Source organism: Euprymna scolopes, chromosome 21 (assembly GCF_053919585.1).
Source record: "Euprymna scolopes isolate OS-2025 chromosome 21, ASM5391958v1, whole genome shotgun sequence".
NCBI lineage: Eukaryota > Metazoa > Mollusca > Cephalopoda > Sepiida > Sepiolidae > Euprymna > Euprymna scolopes.
The window spans coordinates 40,851,164-40,873,753 of NC_136502.1; the positions used below are offsets into that span (position 1 = coordinate 40,851,164).

The 22,590-nt window shown below is 32.9% G+C and overlaps 2 protein-coding genes across 4 annotated transcripts in view; one reads left to right on the plus strand and one right to left on the minus strand.

The window, feature by feature from the left end:
* LOC145242158 (ADP-ribosylhydrolase ARH3-like) overlaps positions 1–14,508 on the minus strand; it is a 64,335-nt gene extending 49,827 nt beyond the window's left edge. The window contains exon 1 of one of the 2 annotated variants that reach the window (XM_080105137.1): positions 14,280–14,508. Coding sequence is in view for 1 of the 2 variants with exons in the window: in XM_080105135.1 (XP_079961261.1) it covers positions 9,371–9,521 (151 nt within the window). In the remaining variant the exon portion in view is untranslated. Of the gene's footprint in view, positions 1–9,370; positions 9,674–14,279 lie in introns of those variants that run through there. The other variant, XM_080105135.1, reaches the window with a different exon arrangement.
* The window catches only part of LOC145242160 (ADP-ribosylhydrolase ARH3-like), an 81,518-nt gene that overhangs the window by 9,881 nt on the left and 49,047 nt on the right, over positions 1–22,590 (plus strand). The window contains exon 1 of one of the 2 annotated variants that reach the window (XM_080105138.1): positions 13,298–13,749. The exons of the other annotated variant lie outside the window; for it this stretch is intronic. Within the exon in view, the coding sequence (XP_079961264.1) occupies positions 13,599–13,749 (151 nt within the window). The 5' untranslated portion in view covers positions 13,298–13,598. Of the gene's footprint in view, positions 1–13,297; positions 13,750–22,590 lie in introns of those variants that run through there. 2 annotated transcript variants of the gene reach the window in all.

Sequence of the window (22,590 nt, forward strand, 5' to 3'; positions counted from 1 at the left end):
TGATTCTGTCCACAGGACGTTAAACTCATGTACACCCATCATTTGATTCTCAACGTGTAAATGGACTTTCACCCTAATGGATTTTTACTTTTTTCTGATTCTTGATGGACTTTTATGTTGCTTAAGAAAAATAAAGGATTGGTTATTTCTAACCGAGAACTTTTAGTTTTTTACTTCATTTCATTTTATTACCTCAGTCGCAGGAACTTTTTCTACTTCATTACATAAACAACATTTAATTACCTCAGTCGCAGGAACTTTTTCTACTTCATTACATAAACAACATTTAATTACCTCAGTCGCAGGAACTTTTTCTACTTCATTACATAAACAACATTTAATTACCTCAGTCGCAGGAACTTTTTCTACTTCATTACATAAACAACATTTAATTACCTCAGTCGCAGGAACTTTTTCTACTTCATTACATAAACAACATTTAATTACCTCAGCTGCAGGAACTTTTTCTACTTCATTACATAAACAACATTTAATTACCTCAGTCGCAGGAACTTTTTCTACTTCATTACATAAACAACATTTAATTACCTCAGTCGCAGGAACTTTTTCTACTTCATTACATAAACAACATTTAATTACCTCAGTCGCAGGAACTTTTTCTACTTCATTACATAAACAACATTTAATTACCTCAGTCGCAGGAACTTTTTCTACTTCATTACATAAACAACATTTAATTACCTCAGTCGCAGGAACTTTTTCTACTTCATTACATAAACAACATTTAATTACCTCAGTCGCAGGAACTTTTTCTACTTCATTACATAAACAACATTTAATTACCTCAGTCGCAGGAACTTTTTCTACTTCATTACATAAACAACATTTAATTACCTCAGTCGCAGGAACTTTTTCTACTTCATTACATAAACAACATTTAATTACCTCAGTCGCAGGAACTTTTTCTACTTCATTACATAAACAACATTTAATTACCTCAGTCGCAGGAACTTTTTCTACTTCATTACATAAACAACATTTAATTACCTCAGTCGCAGGAACTTTTTCTACTTCATTACATAAACATCATTTAATTACCTCAGTCGCAGGAACTTTTTCTACTTCATTACATAAACATCATTTAATTACCTCAGTCGCAGGAAGAGACTAAATAAGAAGAAACTTTCTGGTCTTCTCTTTTCACTTATTTACGATTTTGAGAAAATAAATTTTGTAAAAATTTATTCTCCACCTTGGTCATCTTTTTTAATTCTTCAACTCCATTTTACACTTTATTTTTATTTTTTGGAGTTTGCAGGACTAACATCGACATCCGTATTCCGCAACAATACATTTATATGATAGCGCGTTGGAGGCAGCCATGTTTAGATTTTTAGAACACGCTGTGGGCAGATAACAGAGTCTACAGCGCCGACCCCCCTCCTCATCTTAAATACTAACTTTTCTTCTTAAAAATCGAAACAGGGCTACGTTTTGATCAGTATCATAACACATTGTTTTTTTTTTCGCTGTAAAAAAACAAAAAAAACTAGTTGATTAAATTAAGTGAAAAAAATTTTTTTTTTTCGGAGAACTTCATTCCATAACGGATGCGTACACTATAACTTTTTTTTCCGATATTTTCATTTTTTTATGTTTTGATTAAACTGTGCAAGTACCGTTTATGCTTCCAAAATGATCACAACATAGAAACGTTGTTTTAAGGCATGGATAATGTAAATACGATTTTGGTCTCGCATTTTCATTATTTTCATACGCTGAAAAAAAGATTAATAATTTATTTGAAGCTTCTTATTTTAAATGGCACAAAAGTTATGATGACAATATTTAATTAGATTACAGTTACATCGTGTTACATATGGGGGGGGGGGGTAAATCTGTCGCGTGTGTTGTTGGAGGTCCCTAACGTACTGTTGTAAGTATTAAGGTCATATTGACCGGTGTGGTCTGCCCTTATTCCCCTACAGTGTTGCCAATTTAGCGGTTTTCCCCACTAGATCTGGAGATTTCGTTTGCAATCTAGCAGGGGAAATTTTGATCCAGCGGCTAGCAGTTTTTTCTAGCAAATCTGGAGATATTTGACACCCACACACCTGCAATTTTAGATTTAAAAAATAAAGAAAAGAGCTTGAAAATACTTTAAAACATAAAGTAAACTCATTCATGTAGGTAAAAAAGTAGCATTTATTATCTTTGGTAACAATTATCTATTTGTTTTGTTTTTCACCTATTTTTTTTATCTATTTGTTTTGTTTTTCACCTATTTTTCGGCCAATCATTCTTAAAACTCGCTATAAAATCGATTTTTCCAAGTACATTTGGGGAGGGGGGATTCCAAACACCGGAGTTGAAAATATAATCTAAGCACTCCGCTTAATGTAGAAGTATTTATTCACTTAGGGTAAGTGTAGAAAAGTTAAGTCTAAAATTGTAAAAAGCAAGAAACAACAGCAAAAAAACAAAAAAAAAAAACAAACTCATACCAAACACAGTACCAACCTATATACTTTTAACGTGCTAAAACAATTTTTTTTTGTTTTTTTGATTTTCTAATTTCAAAATATGTTGTTGAAAGTGATTTTTACACACTGAATAAAAAAAACAAAAAAAAAAAAAACCAAATGACCGCTTATCGCTAAAGGGGTAAGGAGGGTTAATTTCTCAAAAGTTGTAAACAAATGACTTACCACTAACCCTAAGATAAACAAATGACTTATCTACCACTAACCCTAAGTGCAAAGAAGGTGGGCTCTCTCTACCGTGCTAGAAAACTACTTATGCCTGAAACTGTCTTGTACCTCTATAAGGCCACCATTCGCCCATGTATGGAGTACTGTTGTCACATTTGGGCTGGTGAATCTGTAGGTGTATCAGAAGCGGTCATTAAAAATGATGATAAGAACTTTAATAATTCAACTTACTATCTTTCGAAGCTTATAACTACTTGAAAAATGTAATTCAAACCCTAATTTTTTTTTCAATTAAAGGAGCAAAGACCAAATTTAAAAAAAAATAACAGGTTTAATAGCAAATTATGCAATATTTGTTTTTTTTAAATCGGTTTTCTTTAAAAATAGATTTAAAGAAAATCAACGTATTTTAACTTGCTTCGATAAAATATATGTATATATAAATGCAAAAAAATCACTTACCTATAAAAAATACTATTCAATGGGTAATTCTATTCTTCCTTGTTAAGAATTTATCCATATTTATATTTTAAATTCCATGTATTTTTTAAATAAAAGCATTTTTTTAAACAAGTATTTGAAAACCCCGCCATTACGTAAACATTATTATGGTGTTTAGCCAAACGTTGCACCGGGGATTCATTTTGTTTTGAACTACGGATGAACAGAAGGATGTAAAAACCACATGTTCGTGTTAGTCGTCTAGCCTTGCGCTTAAATAAATTTTTGCCTCCATAAATGAAAACTAGTCACATTTTACTTATAAGTTAAAGAAAAAAAAAACAGTTGAAGAATTTTTTTTTTCTTTTCTCAAAGAAATACATGAGTTTTTGATTAAATATATTCTATTTCCACTTTATGGAGTGAATTTTTTTTTTAATATCTAAAAAAAAAAACATTGAATGAAATAGAAATAATTTTCTTAATAAAACAAAACTTTCTGCGCAATATAAGAAGATTATAAGGTTTCATTTAAAAAAAAAAAAATCAACATGTTTTTTTAAAAAAAAAAGGTTTTAAACTTTGGACTTTACAAATAAATTTGCAAATAACTGTATTTTTTTGTTTTAAATTAGCTTATTTTATTTATTGATCTTTTATCTTCAATTTGTGATATATAAATTTGAGGTGAGACAATTAATTATGTTCATTTTAATAGACAATTCAAAATGGAGGGGGGATTAATTAAAAAAAAACCTTGTTTAGAATATTATATTCAGTTTATTGGAAAGAGCATAAAATTTAACATTGAACCTGAAAATATCGTAAAAATTTAACCAATAGAAAAATTTTGATAGATTTTTAAAGTGAAAAAATTGAAAAAAAATTAACTTATAAAATTCAATTGATTTTATTACGTAAACAAAATGGCTGCATGAAGGCGCGCCGGCACTTTGTAAATAGTTTTTTAAAAAAATAAAAAATAATATTTCTAGTATTTTTTAAACGACTTTAATAGTTTATTTTGGAAGTATATTCCATAAAGAAAATAAACAACCCACTTTAAAAAGAGAAATTACGAGTTTTTTATATTTTATTCGCAGTTTTTTGTTAGGGGTGTCAAAAATTCTCCCAAAATTCTGACACACCTAGTCATTTGCTACTTGTCTTTCACTCCTGGACAGGGTTTAAAAGAGAGTCGCCAATTGAACTGTCATCTAAGTTTCAGCCTCTGTCTCACTGATGAAATGTTGCATCCCTCTCTGCCTGTTCTACAAGTACTTTAATGGTGAATGCTCTGACGAACTACAAGCACTTGTACCTCCTCGACGTGACTATCCCCAACAAACCCGAGAAGCAGCTAAGTCCCACTCCTTCACAGTAGAGATCCCTAGGTCTAAGAAAGCCTTGTACACTAATAGTTTCTTCCCCAGAAGTGCTAGACTTTGGAACTCCTTTCCGGGATCTTGCTTTCCCAACTGTACTGACATACAGAAGTTCAAGTGCAATGTGAACAAACATCTTGCTACTCATTTCCCTTCATAATGCCCCTGCAACATGTCCCCGATAGTAGCCTTCTACTTCAAAGTGACACTATGCCTTGTTTGGGGTGAAAATTGATTTAAAAAAAGAAGAAAAGTTCGAGTTATACTCCCAAATTTAGAGTTAGTGATAGTCATAGATTTTTTTATACAATTTTCCAAGAGTGAAGTCCCCAATGGTTAAACGACATGTAACCAGTTAATTGTTGTACAGACAACTAAAAAAGAAAAAAAAAAAAAATGAAATAAAAAACTTAAACACAGTTGCAGCACATACAAAAGATACTTGAATTTTACTGGATTTGGTCTCAGGTATTTGTTGATTTTTGTTATTGTTTACAATTTCTTGACTGTTAATTATTTTACACTTAACAAACGGCTGTGTTGTTCCTACTTACTCCCCCCCCCCCAGAGCTATCATTCATGATTTTACTTATTTTTAATAATTTTTTCAACGTTTATTATTCTACTTAATTGTCAGCATGAACCAACTTTTTTACATGCAGCTTATGCTAACATTTCAGCGAAGTTTACTGTATTTATTTTTGAGCAAACATTAATAACAGAAAGTTTTCCTCCTGTGAAAAAAAAAAAATTCCTACAATGACAAAGGTCGGTTTTTTTATGTAGTGAAAACTCTGCTACCCCATCAAAAGAGGCACTTTGGATTGGGGTAACATCTTTTTTTGATCTTCAATTTTAAAGGATTTCTCCTTCATTGACCAAGGATAGAAAAGATAAAGTATAGTATCAAAACAGATATACTTTAACGTTAATTTTATTTGGAAAAGTAAAAATAATACAAATAAATTGAAAATCAAAGAATATTGTAAAATTGGCAATTATTTAAATCATATTCCTTTTTCATTTTTAAAATATTCAGAGGGCAGAGCAGATAAAAATATATTCGATTGTGAATAATGGGCATGAAAAGTGCTGTCCAATCTATATATCTATAAAAGTGAACATGTCTGTCTGTCTGTCTGTCTGTCTGTGTGTCTGTCTGTCTGTGTACATTTCCCTACGCAATAACTCTGTCAATTTTTAGTCTATAGACTCGAAATTTGAAATACCGGGTACTGAGATTTGGGAAAATCGATGTGACGGGTGTCAGCCAGAAATTTGGCTGTTAAGGGGTAAAATTTCAACGATTTGACCTTTAAGAACTCTACCAAACTCCTCCGACAATTTTGGGTCTAGACCCTTGAAATTTTAGATATAGGTTCCTTGAACCTGGATCTAACTTAATAAAGTGATTTGAGCCCGAAACTATAAATTTTAAGGGGTCATAATAGGAGTCAAAGTTTTAAAAAATTAACCATTTTTTTTGTTTTTTTGCTTTTTTTGCACAGCATACACCTCCAAACACCCGAGCAACGCCGGGCACCCCTGCTAGTTTAATATAAATTAACACCCTTATTTCTAAGGCTTTTTAACGGCTTAGGATTCAAGACTGTTAAGCATTTTTTTTATAGGAGATAAATTCCGCATGTTTTACTTTTTAAGGGGATTTTGTGTGGTGTTAATATATTGTGAGTCAGATTTAGGGTTAGACATATATTAAAGATTAGTTACTTGTCCCAAAAGTTAGAATGTCCCAGAAATGAGGGATCATTTTAATAAATTTATATGAAAAAATGATCCCCACTTTAAATTCTAAATTTTTTTTTTTTTCAAAATATTCTACACGTAATCGCCTAAAAAAGCAGAATATCATTTTTTGGAGGGGGATTGTTAAGAGTTCTCAACTGCTTTTAAATATAGATATAATTTATTTTTTAAATTGACAAACTTAATGGTATCCCTTTTTATATATTCTCAAAGATTTTCATCTTGTGCTATTTTCCCCGATATCCATTTTTTCCATTTTACCTACTCTCCTCAATCTCCTCTTATGAATGGTTAAAAAACCTATCAATTAATTCACATATAAATTTGGTGCCTATGTTTTACGGATTTAAAAAAAAAAAAATTATTTTGCAAATATTAATTCATCCGATATTTATTGGAGAATTTATTCGGCAATATTCAATGTTTAGGTGCACCATTATTGTGATGCTTGATTTGCAGTATATTTCAATTTAACTTTTATTATAAACACTGTTTGAGTTTATGATTTGTTTCTTGAAAAAAAAAAAAATACCCTCTTTGAAAAAACAGGTAAAACTAGCTGATAAAATGTGTAAGCCTTCTGGGGAGCTAATCGCTTCAATATAATTCCAGAAATATATAGTGAGAAAACATGGAACATTTGATATATTGAATCTATATCTATCTATCTATCTATCTATCTATCTATCTATCTATCTATCTATAAAAGTGAACGTGTCTGTGTGTGTGTCTGTGAGTCTCTGTGTGTGTCTGTGTACATTTCCCTATGCAATAACTCTGTCAATTTTAAGTCTACAGACTTGAAATTTGATATACAGAGTAGTGAGATTTGGTAAAATCTTTGTAATCGGTTTTCAACCAGACATTTGGCTGTTAAGGGGTCTAAATTCAACGATTTAATGTTTGAGAACTCTATCAAACTCCTCCGACAATTTTCAGTCTAAACACTTGAAACTTTAAATATAGGTTCCTTGGACATGGATCTAACTTAATAACTTGATTTGAGCCCAAAACAATAAATGTTAAGGGGTCATAATAGGGTTCAACGTTTAAAAAAAATTTGACCTCTGCGGTCTCTACCAAATTACTAAAGACAATTTCTGGTCTAAATATTTGAAATTTTACATAAAGGGTATTCAGAGATAGGGCAAGCTTTTAAATCGATTTGGGTAAAAAATTTGAGCTACCAATATATAATTGTATGTATGTATGCTTGCATGTCTGCCCAACACTTTCGACAGAAGCGACGGATTTTCACAAGATCAGTATTGTTTTGAAGCTCGACCCTTCAGACGACAAATACCGAAAAATTGGCTAAAAACATTAATTTCTTTACCCTCAACTGGGCACTTTTCCACAGGGAGGGGTCGCTTTTTTCGCCGATATTTTCGAAAGTCCTCCGCTCTTTTCGATTGTCTAGCCTTAATCTAAACCTACGTCGTTTCCGGTTTGCAAAGACGTCACGTTTTTTCCCCGTTCTTTTCCTCCTTCAGGGTACGGGTTTGAGCCTGCCTTCCTACTACCACTTTTTTTTTTTTTTTTTTTTGCTCAACACATACCTCCAAACACCCGGGCAACGCCGGACATTCATGCTAGTATACTATAATCATAATATTTTTATGGTAGGAAGTTAAAATATGGTGTTTTTCTTTTTTGGAGATTTTTTTGAATTAGCGGTTTTTGAAAATTTCAGACGACAAACTTTTAAAATCTAGCGATTTTCTGGAGATTTCTTTCCCCCTGATCTAGCGTGTTTTAAAAATCTCAGTTGGCAACTGTGCCCCTACAGTACTACGCACTCGTCAAGGAATGAAAATGTCACATTTTAAAAATCACGTAAATTGATCAAATAAATTTTATTTGTACAAAGAAAATCACCTTTAAGCAATTTAAAGGCCCTCCTTGGGCGTTGAGTTACATGGCGACCAGCATAAAAAATACGTGTCGCTCCCTGGCGCATGCGCACAGAACATGTTTTTTTTTATTTACTGACGTTTCCTTAGTAACTAAACGATTATTTGTCATTTTGACAAAAGTTTTACTGTTTATGAATATCAAAAGAAAAAAATTACTAAACATTTATTAATAATGTCTCACTTTTACAGACACTTTTATCGACTTTTTTTTAAATAGCATTTGCGGATGGGTATGCTGAAATTAATTTTTTAATTTATTTTTAAATGACGACTTTTTATCGACTTTTTTTTTAATAATAGCATTTGCGGATGGGTAAAAAATAATAAAAAAAAAAAAATAACTAAACCATTTACTGATAATTTCGGTTCGAAAAACGAGTAATGTTGTTGAACGCTGCCGGGGAACAAGAAAAGATCACCGCGATGTCTTTGAAGGCTCGATAATCAATTTAAACTTTTTTTTAGTAGTAGTAGTAGTAGTAGTAGTAGTAGTAGTAGTATATGTGTATGCTGACAACAAATATCACTTAAATTTTGGCAAATATTTTCACCCCCCCCCAAAAAAAATTGTGTTTATTACGAAAGCTGTTTTTAACATGGGGAGATTGGAGTGTTCATTCCAAAAAACCGTTCTTAACATTTGTGGAGATGGACCTAACCTAAAAAAAAATACCAATTTTTTAAAATGAATATTAAAATAATTTCTCACTTTTACAAAACAAATTTTATTGGTCGGTGTTCTGATGTAGTTCAAGTAAACATTTACCCATTAATTTTTTTTTCAATTTTGTTTGTTAATAAATATTGTATTTAAAAAAAAATTATCAAAAAATTGTTTAGTTACTTTTCTTTTTAATTTATTTTAATTTTATAATTTATAAATTTTGAATGGTGCGAAAATAACATTGATTAAATAAACCAACGTAAGTAAATAAATTGTTTGTAAAAGTAGGAAAGAAATGTTATCCTGACATTTATAATTCTATCACCATTTTGTGGTACTAATGCACTTATTGATCCGTGCTGAAATAAGGTTATTATTTAAAAAGCCATTCCCAACCCTCGCATTATTTTGCGCCATATCATTATCAACGCTTCTTGGAATTTTTAATTCCTTTTTACTTTCAGTTTTTCCGATAGTTTTTCTCAGCTTAGAAAAAGAGTTCAATACACAAAATCAAAAACTTACCAGCTTCCAAATTATGAACAAGCTCCTTTACTGATTTAAGTTGAACACTTTTAATAAATTGGAACGGTTCACCGAAACAATCCCCAACGAGGGCTCCAATTAGGCAACCTCGGAAACGGGACACGAGCGAAGCAAGTTGAGATTCGGCCATTTTTGTTATCAAACAACTTCTTAAAATTTGTGAATGAGTTAAAATCGAGATGAATCACGATCATCGTAAATAAAAGGCATCACTAAAAGTCACGTGACGGACTGACGGTGTGACCTATGATCATTACATGATAAAAGTTCAGACACTGTCACGGTTTAGGAAGGATGGTCACACACATGATTTTAATTTTAAGTTAAAAACGCACCTGTTTTAAAATAATTGTTAAATAAGATGTTTTTTACAATCTTTTTATATATTACTAGCAGGAGGGCCCGACGTTGCCCGGGATTGAATGATGATCAACTAATATTTCACACTCCTATATTTTTATTGTCATCGAAATCCATGAAATCGCCCGGGAGGAAGCTTCACATGCTGCCGTGCAGTAGGTGTATCAGAATTTGGGGGGAATTTTTGATACCCCTAACACGAAACTGCGAATAAAATATAAAAAACTCATAATTTCTCCTTTTAAAAGTGGGTTGCTTATTTTCTTTATGGAATATACTTCCAAAATAAACTATTAAAGTTGTTTAAAAAATAATAGGCGTTTAAAAATTATTTTATTTAAAAACTAAATGGATTTTAAAATATAAATATGGATAAATTCTTAACAATGAAGAATGGAACTACACATTGATTAGTAATTTTTATAGTTAAGTGATTTTTTGGAATTTATATCGATTTTTTATAATCGACATAAGTTAAATTTCATTTATTTTCTTCAAATCTTTAAAAAAAAAAACGATTTAAAAAAAACAAATATTGCATAATTTGCTATTAAACCTGTTATTTTTTTTAAAATTTGGTCTTTGCTCCTTTAATCGAAAAAAAAAATAGGGTTTGAATTACATTTTTCAAGTAGTTATAAGCTTGGAAAGATAGGAGGTCGAATTATTCTACTGTTTCTTTTATAAAATTATTTTATACAAACTTCTTTCCAGTTAACGAAAAAAAGAAAAAGAAAGAAAAACATATATTTACGTGCAGGGTTTGAACCTACAGACTACGTCATGCAAAAACAAACAAACAAAAAACAAAACAAAAACACATAAATTTTCAAGTCTTATTAAATTTTTTGCAATTAATGAAAAAAAAAAATTTAAGAAATTTACGTGCAAAGTTTGAACCTACAGATCACAAAATGCAAAAAAAAAAACAAAAAAAAACACGCTATCAACTTGCCCATAGTAGAATTTTTTTCACAGCCCGTTGTTCTATCATTGTTGCTAAGCGACGACATGGAAAAAAAAATGGCTTTACTGATGATAGATAAATTAAAATAACAGTTTCGATTATCGGGGGTATTCTGAGACAAAACTTAACTAAGATCACTACCAGACTTATTACACTAAAATTCTGTAAATTTAAAAAAAAATCTGCTCAGCCATTTCAGAGTCTATAAGGAAGAAATTCACACACACAAACACACACACACACACAGTTGCATATATTATGCTTAATTATTTTTTTTAACTGTATATTTTGTAGGTACTTGCAATTTAATGGCAAAAACTGATAGGATCCATAATTTTAAAAGCTGGCTTATCATATTTTGTTATTAGAAGTTTACGGTTACTTTTTGATTGTGTTCGAAAGATTATAGCTTAAAGTTAATTTCTAAAAGGAAAAAAATAATTATCTACAGGGTGGTCAAAAAGTCAGGTAACATTTTAAAGAAAAACTATATTAGCAATACACGTATATTTAAGTGCCATACATTGAAATATAAAATGAAACAAACATAAAATATGTTTATTTTGTTAATTGTCGTCCATTTCTCTCTATCAATCGCTGGAAGCGATTAACCACTGATTGTGTAACACGTGTAATTACCTGACTTTTTGACCACCCTGTAGTTTGACATGAGATAAAAAACAAAAAAAAACTTATAATAAAAGATATTTTCACAACAGTTACGAAAACTCTGAAATTCATCTAAAGTTGAAAGCTACATAAATTAATTGTAAGAATTCCTTGAAAGATAAATATTAGTTTTCTGGAACTTGTAGTGGACTGGTGGTATATTAGGAAATGCGTGTTGATCTCACATTCGGGTGTTACTAATTTGCTGTGGTCTAGGGTATAGAAGGAAATGCATGTTCATCTCACGTTCAAGTCACCAATTTGTGGTGGACTGGTGTATATATTATACATATCCCCCAGTCGTACAAAATAGCTAAAATGAACTGAATTGAGAAAGAAACGAACAACGTGTTAAATTGAATTAAACAAACTAGAATTTATTTCGTGAAGAAACAAATTAAATGAAAGGGTACAGCACGTGTTTAGCTTGGCGTGCATCTCTCGCTGTTAACTGGTGAGAAGGAAAGTCTATTGTTGTAGAGAGAGAGAGTGAGAAAGTCAATCCAGTTTGGCTCGCGTCTCTCACTGTTAGCTGGTGAGAGGAAAAGTCTATTGTTCTAGAGAGAGAGAAAATCAATTCAGGCCATGGAGAGAGAGTGTGTGTAAGGTGTACGTACTGTCTGTTGACTCTTGCCCCACACATAGTAGCAGGGGACGTGCGCACGCAGGCGCGCGCGCTCCGAAAAGGAGCAGTTGGTCCGTCAACCGCTCAGCTCGGAAGCTGAATCGAAAAGGAAGGAAACAGCTCAGGTCTCTTGCTTTTATAGTTATTTCCAGTGGTCTTTTGCGCATGTGTGAATTTCCTTCAAAGGGGAAGTGACGTTGTCCATGTGTGTGTATGTGTGCGCGTATGTGTGCATACATGTGTGTACGTTAGCGTGTGTGTGTATGCATGTGAATGTAGGTGTATGTATGTGAACGTGAATATATCTACGTGTGTGTACGTATGTTTGTGTGCGCGTATGTGTATGACAAGAAAAATGGCTTGAGATGTGAACGCGTGTTTTTGTGCGAGACTAGAAAGGGCTCGGACAAACTATTTTACAGATAATTAGTTGGCCCTGTCGGTGGGGCATTAGAATACGCCGACTGGGGTCCTGGATATGACCTTAAACTATATCCAGTGGTGAGGCCCCAGCTTGTGGGCTTTGGGGAGTGTGGAGCCACCCTTTAATTACCATTGCTCCCAGGTCCACTCTGACCCAGAGTGGTAGTACCTGTTAGGGTCCCAACTATGGTTTAAATAGAAACCGACGTGAAAACAACAAATATATTCTATTAAAAATTTTTTCTTCAAAATCTTTGGATTTGGCATTAAATAACCCGAAAACAAAAACAACCAACCAACAGATAATTAGTAAAGTAAAGTTTTAGGGTACTGAATTAAAAAAAAAAAATACTAGAAAAAAAAAAAATGCTTAATTATTCCCCAAAAGCGAGTTTAATAACAGAAACTGAACATGAGAGAAAGAAGGATGAATAATGTCCTGGACAGAGATAGTTCTTTTCGTAAACACGCATATCTGCTGATTCAAGCATGGCCAACGTAAATAGAAGGCCCTTCCATTAAAGTCACGTAACTTACTGACATTGCAGAATAAAGTACGATGGCCACGATTAGGTGATAGACGACTATTACAACGATTGCTATTTTCTGTTTCAGTTCACAAAGAAATTGATGATGTATTTATAAAACTGGTCCAAAAGTGACTATTTTCTTTTCCAAAAGATAAGGAATTATTATATGTTTGGACACGTGCAATCATTAGCGAGGATTTTCTGCTGGAAAATACTGTAATTTTTTTTTTTTATAAGTACATTCAATTATTAATTTAAAAATACGTTCGTTTTAAAATAATCCTCGAAATAGTCGACTATTTCCTAACCGTGACCATTATACTTTATTCTGTGACGTCAGCAAGTTACGTCTTTAATGGCTGGGCCTACTATTTACATTGGCCATACTTGAATATCCGTGTTTACTGGTTTTTCTAACTCATGCTATCATGTACAAGTGATGATAACGACGACAATAATGGTAGTGATGATGGTGATGTTGATAGTCTACACAATTTTTTGTGCGCTCCCTCTTGTAACCTTGTGTCATATCTTGCTGTGGTAGCTTCCCTGTTTGGCCGTTGTTGTTATGCCAGCCGTCGTTAGCACTTATGGGAGATTCCAAGGGCGATAATTCATCTGTTGACAACAAAAATGGCCGAATCTCAACTTGCATCGCTCGCGTCCCGTTTCCGAGGTTGCCTAATTGGAGCCCTCGTTGGGGATTGTTTTGGTGAACCGTTCGAATTTTTAGGAAGGGTTACTCTAGAATCGGTAAAGACGTTTGTTCACCATGTGGAGGCCGGTAAGTTTTTGATTTTGTGTATTGAACCTTTTTTGTATTTTTTTAGATTAGGTCCAGGAGGTCCACCTCACCTCCACCTTCACAATTTTCTTTTAAATGGCGACTTTTATAAGTTTTCGACTATGCTGAATACGGAAATCGCATTGAAATTTTGCGGAAATGAGTAGTTATCGAGATATAAAAAGTTGTTTTATGCATTGTATTCTTTGGCGGCCATCTTTATTACGCGCGGAGATTTGTTTATGGCGCGCGCACGCGCGTAAAAAGATGGCCGATAAAGAATACAATGCATAATACAACTTTTTATATCTCGATAACTACTTATTTCTGCAAAATTTTTAATGCGATTTCCGTATTCAGCATAGTCGGAAACTATATAAGTCGTCATTTAAAAGAAAATTGTGGAGGTGGACCTAATCTAAAAATTTACCAACTGTTTTTATAAGTCAAGAAGAAATCATGTAAAAAGTAAAAAAATAAAAATAAATAAAAATCAACAAGCAATGATAACTAATGATGAAATTATTTACCGGCTGATTTGTAATTTGAGAAATTGATGAGAGCAAAAAATAGGGTAAATTTGTAGAGTAAAATACGTTATCGTCAAGTTTCGCGTGTCTTTGTTTACTTTCGTTGGTACTTCTGCAGTTTTTCGCCGAAAATGGAGACGCCTTTTTTTTTTTTTTTCGGACACCTGTCGTTAAAATCCGAGGGAGACATCAGTATTTTAAACTATGGTCAAAGTTAGAAATAAATAACAAAAAAATTAAACTAGATATTAATTACTTCCGGAAAGAACTATAAAAAAAAAGAAGTAAATAAAGAAAGTGAAAGAGAACATATATCCGTAATTGTTTAATTGAAAATGTTTCGATTTAATTGATGAAAACGAGAAAGGGCCGACGTATACGCTAGGTGTGTCAGAAATTTCGTGAAAAATATTGAATAATTCCACCCCGTCTTTCCAAGTTTATAACTCCTCGAAAAATGTAATTCAAGCCCTAATTTTTTTTTTCAATTAAAGGAGCAATGATCAAGGTTTCATTAAAAAAAAAAAAAACAAAGAAAAAAAACAACGTGTTTTTTTTTAAAAAAGGTTTTAAACTTCGGACTTTACAGGTAAATTTCTAAAAAACACTACTTTTTTGTTTTAAATTTGAATATATTATTTATTGCTCTTTTATCTTCAATTTGTGATATATAACACTTTGGTGAGTAAATTAATTATTTACTTTTTAATAGACATTTCAAAATGGGAGGCGTGAATTATTCGACCCCCTGTCTTTCCAAGTTTATAACTCATCGAAAAATGTAATTCAAGCCCTAATTTTTTTTTCAATTAAAGGAGCAAGGACCAAGGTTTCATTAAAGAAAAAGAAAAAAACAAAAAACAACGTGGTTTAAAAAAAGGTTTTAAACTTCGAACTTTACAGGTAAATTTCTAAAAAACACTACTATTTTTTTGTTTTAAATTTGAATATATTATTTATTGACCTTTTCTCTTCAATTTGTGATATATAAAACTTTGGTGAGTAAATTAATTATTTACTTTTTAATAGACACTTGAAAATCGGGGGGGGGGTGAATTAAAAAAAAAACGTTTGTCTAAAATATTATATTCGGTTTATTGGAAAGAGCATAAAATTTCAAAAAATGTAAGAAAATATCGTAAAAATAGAATCAATAGAAAAATTTTGATAGATTTTTAAAGTTGAAAAATTGAAAAATATTGAGTTCGTAAAATTCATTACTGTTTTTTAAAAAATAAAAAAAAATATTTCTATTACTTTTAAAACAACTTTAATAATTTATTTATTTTAATAGTTTATTTTGGAAGTATAATCCATAAAGAAAATAAACAACCCACTTTTAAAAGAGAAATTACGAGTTTTTTTTAATATTTTATTCGCAGTTTTTTGTTAGTGGTGTCAAAAATTCCTACAAAAATTCTGATGCACCTGCCCCTGCCCCTCTAGCGAAATACGCATCGGCTCCGATGTTGAACGTTGTTCGACTGAGGGAGAAGTTATTATTTTTACAAGGAAAGAGTTATTTGCGTGTGTGACCTAGTTTTTTATTATTATGCGTGTGTGACCTAGTTATTTATTATTTATTTATTTATTTTGTCTTGAAATTTGCGCATGATTTTTATTATGGTTTTATCTGTGTTCTTATTTTTGTTTTGGGTATATATATATATATTTTTTTTTTTTTTTGCCAGAGTTTATGTAATTATTAACAGGAAAATTGGTGAAAGTCAAAATGGAATCCAAGCTATTTTTAAATATTATTTTCAAGTTTAAAGTTTTACGATACTTGTGTTATTTTTTATTTAAAAATAAAAAATAAAAATTTCAAGTTCGCTTGAACTTTACGGATTCTTTTTTAATTATTATTGTTTTTGTATTTTTTTGTATTTTTTATTTTATTTTATTTTTATTTATTTATTTTTTTTGCCGGATTTAACAAACAAACAAAATGAAAGCAAAACAGAACAAAAATTTTGTTGGTGCTTATGCACTTATGTTACCGTTATTTTTCTTAATGGTTTATGTACCTCTCCCAATGTTTGAAGAGTTTTTAATTGTTTTTTTTAAAGGAAAATTGGTGAAAGTCAAAATTAGCAATTGTGGCGATAAACAAAAATAAACAAAAAGCCTTAGCTTGTATCTACCTCTCATGGAATGTAGATCGAAACCCAGTGAAATGTTATTTGGTGCTGGTGCACTTTGCACTTATTGACCCGCACTATTTTTAAATAGTACTTTCAAGTTTAATTAAAGAGTCAGTGTCAAGTTTCTTTCCAACTCCTCAAAAAATTTTAAAATGACGGCTTTTAAAGTTTTCGGTGGTTCTGAAAACGAATATCACATTTAGATCTGGGGCAGATAAGTAGTTTTTTTTTTTTGTTTATTTGTTTTTTTTTTTTACAAGGTAGTCACCACTTATCAAAGCCTGGAAGCCACTTGGAGAAAAGGGTTATTGTGTGTACAGTACGTTAGTGTTGGAGATTTGATAAAGTGTCTTACTTAAGGGGGCGGTTCATCAGGAATTTGTTTACATTGGACTTGAAGACATCCAGGTTGTAGTCAGGTGGGAAACAGGCAACAGGAACAGAGTTCTACAGGCGTGCACTTCTAAGAAAGAAGCTTTGGTTATGGAATCTACATTTTGATTTTGGCACAGATAAAGAGTGGGAAAATTTTTGACAGTGGTTTCAGCTAGGCGGGTGTTTATCGTGAAAGATTGGCGAGGGGGGACCAGAGATTGGAGTTCAGACGAGCACCTGCCATGGTAGTAACGATAAAACAAAGACAGGCTCGCAACGTCTCTCCTGTGGGAGAGAGGTTGCAGGGAAGAGAAAAGAGCATCACCCACTAGGCCACAAAGCCTATTTTGTACTCTGTCAAGGCAGGATAGGCTGTTTTTAGCAGCTCCTGTCCAGATGTGGCAGCAGTACTCCATCCTTGGACGTACTTGGCTTTTATACAGATAGAGAATTGCATCAGGGGTGAGATATCTTCTGGAGCGGTAGAAGAATCCTACCATTTTTCCAGTGACCTTGGCAACTGACTTGATGTACGTGTTCCATTTCAGATCAGGAGTAAAGGTCAAGCCCAGAAGCTTATCAAAACATGGAGCTTCCCCTAGACGAGAGCCACCCATTTCAATTGATGCCAGATGGGGATCAGAGCGTTGATGGTGTAAAGATAGGAGCTTGGTTTTAGATGCATTAAAAGTAACCAGCCACCTCTTCCCCCACTGTACCACGCGCTCAAGATCAGAGGAGAGAGAATCTGAGAGAACTTTGTCATTTACGGTCTTTGATGTGTTGCCATAGATGGTCGTGTCATCAGCATAGATGTCAACGAATGATTTAAGTATGTGTTTTGGGAGATCATTGATGTATACCAGGAAGAGTGTTGGGCCTAGGATGGATCCCTGAGGGACTCCAGTATTAATATTGAGGGCCTCTGATTTCTGTCCATCAACCACTACTCTTATGAGCCTATCAGAGAGAAATGATTTAATGATCGAGAAAACATTTCCAGTTATACCATAGCTGGAAATCTTGTGAAGTAGTCCCTTATGCCATACCTTATCGAAGGCCTTTGATATGTCAAGAGCAATTGCCCTAGAGAGGAAGCCTTTGTCAAGAGATTCGCTAATCCTATGAGATATAACAGTACATCTGCTGTAGATCTAGCAGAACGGAAACCATATTGCATGTCACTAAGAAGGTTATTTCTGCTGAGGTGGTTGACTACTTCTCTATTTAATATGGATTCCAGCAACTTACTCATGACACACAGGAGACTTATTGGTCTGTATTGAGAGGGAGATGACTTATCACCTGAATGGGCATACTGATGAGGTTTTCCAGGATGTTGAGAAGCACTTCTCTTTAAGGCAATGCTTAAAGAGTTTTGTAAGTATGGGAGCAAGTTCTGGTTGAAGCTTTTTCAGCACAATGATTGAAATGCCGTCAGGGCCAGTTGCTTTACGGGAATCAAGGTTCTTGATTAGCTTGACGACCTCACGTACAGATATTTGTATGTTGCAGAGTGTGTTGTCCGTTATAGGAGGAAACACGGGGAGTTGATGGCCTTCGTTCATGATATGAAGAAATTACTTTTTGAAAAAGTGGGTGATCACTTTCTTATATAGATTTTACGTAAAATGAGCACCCACTTTCTGGCACCTAGTAATTTCTTCATATCATAAAACAAATTAAACTGCGTTTCGCACCCCCAAAAACCGGCGCTGTTTATTTTACGAAGAGATACATTAATTTTTTACATCTCATAATTTTGGACGCTAATTATGCTGTCGGTAAGTTTACAAAAACATACTTTTGTTTTTCGTTCAATTTTCATTATAGAACTTGTATAGTTGTTAACAGGTGCTTCACCACAACACCACCCGCCCCTCCACTGCCCTCTAATGTAAACAGAATTTTTGTGAAATATTAAATGATTCTTCTGCTTTAATAGTTAATGGCACGTTACTTATGGAAAAACGGTTAATTAAACTAAGCACCTGTTAAAAACTATACAAGTTCTATAATTGAATACCCACCTCAAAAAAAAAAAAAAGATTAAAAAAAAATAATAATAATAAAATAAAAACGAACGAAAAACAAAAGTATATTTTTGTAAACCGGCGCTCGTGTAAGCTTACTGACAGCATTTAGCGTCCTAACTTATGAAAAAATGAACAAATCTGTTAGTAAAGAAAAAAGCAAAAACAAGAAACAGCGCCGGTTTTCGGGGTGCTGAAAACGAATATCAGTTAAATTTGTCTTATAAGAAGAAATTACTAGGTGGTTAGAAAGCGGATGCTTATTTTAACTTAAATTTATATAGAAAAGTGATCCCCCAGTTTTTGGAAAAGTAATTTCTTTGTATCTTGAAAACTACTTATCTGCCCTAAATTTTAATGTGATATTCGTTTTCAGCACCACCGAAAATCTGTAAAAGTCGTCATTTTAAAGTTTTTTGAGGAGTTGGAAAGAAACTTGACATTGACCAATTAAACTTGAAAATAATATTAAAAAATAGCGCGGATTCCATTTTGACTTTCACCAATTTTCCTGTTAATAATTACATAAACTCTGGAAAAAAAAAAATCTATAAAAAAAAAACAGTAAAAAAAAAACAGATAAAATCGTAATAACAAAAATCATGCACGAATTTCAAGCCAAAATAAATAAATAAATAAATAAAACTAAGTCACACATGCAAAAATTCTTTCCTTGTAAGAATAATAACTTCTCCCTCAGCCGAACAACGTTCAACATCGGAGCCTATGCATATTTCGCTAGTGGGGTAGCACTCGTCTATCTCAGCCCGAGAAAGTTTTTCATGAAACATATATATATATATATATATATATTTTATATTAAAAACAGAAAATGAAAACTGGGCGAGCGTCATTTGAAAACCAAAACATTTACAGTATAAAAATTTACCAAAATATAATTGTAAAAACATTTATTGAAAAGTTTGTGTAAGAAAATATAATTTTAATAAAACAATTTTGTAATGAAAGCAACATTAGATTTTTATAAAATAGTTTCTTTTTTTTTCTTTCAGACAGATAAATAATTTTTATAAAACATTTTTTTTAATTAAAGCAACTTTAAAGGGTCAACAACAAATTAATTTAAATGAAACCGAAAAATCATTATGTAGTTTAATTTTTTTGTTATTTCATGCTTCGGTCATAGTTTAAAATACTGATTTCTTCCTCAGATTTTAACGACAGGTGCGTGAAAAAAAAAATGGCGTCTCCATTTTCGGCGATAAACTGTAGAAGTACTCAAAAAGTACTAAAAAATAATGAGCAATGTAGGTAGAAAAGTAACTTTTTTTAGTCATTTATTGTTTGTATTTTTAACACTTTTGTTCATTTGCTGGCTTCTTTGCAATATATCAATTCAATTCAAATAAGACAAACCAAATAATAATCTGATTAAAATACTTTTTTTCAAAGTACACGCGAATTCATTTATGAAATGAATAAAGCACAAGCGCAACTGGTTTTTTTTTTTTTTAATAATTACACAAGACTTTAAATTTAAATCAATGTATTCAAACGGTTGTTAGGTGAAAGTACAGAATAGTTACAATAAACTCGCCAGCTCGGTAACATAAGTGCATAAGTACCAAAAAAGTGATTTTGGTAAATTTTCAGATTAGATCCACCTCAGCAATTTTCTTTTAAATGACGACTTATAAAAGTTTTCGCCTATGCTGAATACGAAAATCGCATTGAAATTTTTCAGAAAAGTAGTTATCGAGATATAAAAAGTTGTATTATGCATTGTATTCTTTGGCGGCCATTTTTATGCGCGTGCGCGCACCATAAGCAAATCTATTCATGACTGACACTGCACGCGCGTAAAAAGGATGGCCGCCAAAGAATACAATGCGTAATACAACTTTTTATATCTCGATAATTAATTATTTCTGCAAAATTTCAATGCAATTTTCGTATTCAGCATAGTCGAAAACCTCTAAAAATTGTCATTTAAAAGAAAATTGTGGAGGTGGATCTAATCTAAAAAAATACCGTGATTTTTAATATCATATTCAGCTAAATCCATAACAACCGGCACTTGAATTAATGTTTTTTATTGATGCTAACACGATAATCATATGATTAAAATTTTAGCAGACAAAACATTGGGAGTCAAAAGAGTAAGGAGAATCAATTATATTTTCGGTAAATATGAAGAATTACTCCAACCTTTAAAATTCCTTTAAATTTATCACTTATAGGTTTTCCGGGGCGCTGAAAACGGAAATAACGTTTAAAATTACGGCAAACAAGTCATGCATCATCATCATCACGGGCTCCTTGCCAGAACCAATGTGACTCTTCCTTTCCAGAGTTTCCTGCCCTCCATCAGCTGCCCCAGACCACCACGCCCACAGTTGGCGTCGCGTGCCACCTGCTGGATGCACGTGGATCCAGGTCATCCTTTACTTGCGTGTCCATGTCGTGAAGTCTATAACAATACATCACTCACCAACCCATACTTGCTCCTCAGACAAGGACCTGCAAATCGTAGGCGTCCTTCCCCGACGGCACTAGACATGGCAGGCAGGTTACCATAAAGTTGCCACCTTGTGGAATTACCCTGCCAAGATACATTTAATACTGTTTGCAGCACACGGGTGCACATGCTGTCCAGTTTTCTTTCCAATCTTTTGGTGAATGTCCAGGTTGGATACCGTAAACAAGGACAGACTCTACCACTGCCCTGAAGAACTGCCTTTTCAGTTTGTTAGTTAGTCCTGGAGTCCATACTGAACGTAACCCATCCAATGCGGCCCATGCTTTTGAGATGCAAACTTCGATATCTCTCTCTGTGGAAGCTATGTTGCTGCCCAGATACGTAAACTCAGCGACTTCTTTCAGTGTTGATCCAACCAGAGCCCTGATCTCTCCTTTCACATTGAAAGTCATAAACTTTGTCTTATCCGCATTAATGTGGAGACCAACATCATTTGCAGACTTTTCTAGCTTACGTAACAGTGTTTGCGTATCAGCAGTGTTGTTCGCGAACAAAGCAATATCATCTGCGTACTATGCATCAGTTATGTGTGCTGATTGATGATGTCTGTTTCTGGGTTCGTTTAGAGTGAAGCCTAGCGTGTTGTGTATATCAATAGAGGTGCGAAGTACAAAGTCAAGACAGACAATGAAAAGAGTATCTCCTTGTAGAACCCCGGTGCAGATGTCGAAAAATTCAGTGTCCCCATCTGGGGACCTGACCATTGCTCGAGTGTGCTCATATAGCATCATGATAGCATTAATGACTTGGAATGCCATATGCTTTTAATAGCTGGCCATTTTTCCTCTATGTATGGAGTCGAATGCTTTGGAGAAATCTACAAAGATCATAACTGCCTCAATGTTTTTGGCTTTGACTCCTTCAATTACTCTCCTAACAGTAAGTAAGTAAGGCAAACAAGTAGTTTTCAAAAAAGTGGGGGATCACTTTTCTATAATAATTTAACGTAAAATGAGCACCTACATTGTGTTCACCATTTTTGTGGGGTGGGACTTTCTTTCCACCCTCGGAATATCCTTTAATATTACCACTAGCGTTTAAAATTCCAGGAAACAAGTAGTTTCCAAGATATGAAGAAATGCACCCACTTTATGGCCACCTTTGGGGGGGGGTGCCAGTTTATGTTTTTTGTTCTATTTTAGGAGGGGGATGTGTATAGTTTTTAACAGGTGCTTCTGCAGTTTAATTAACCGTTTTTCCGTAAGTAACGCTCCCACATTAACCACACAGAAGAACTGTTTAATATTTCACAAAAATTC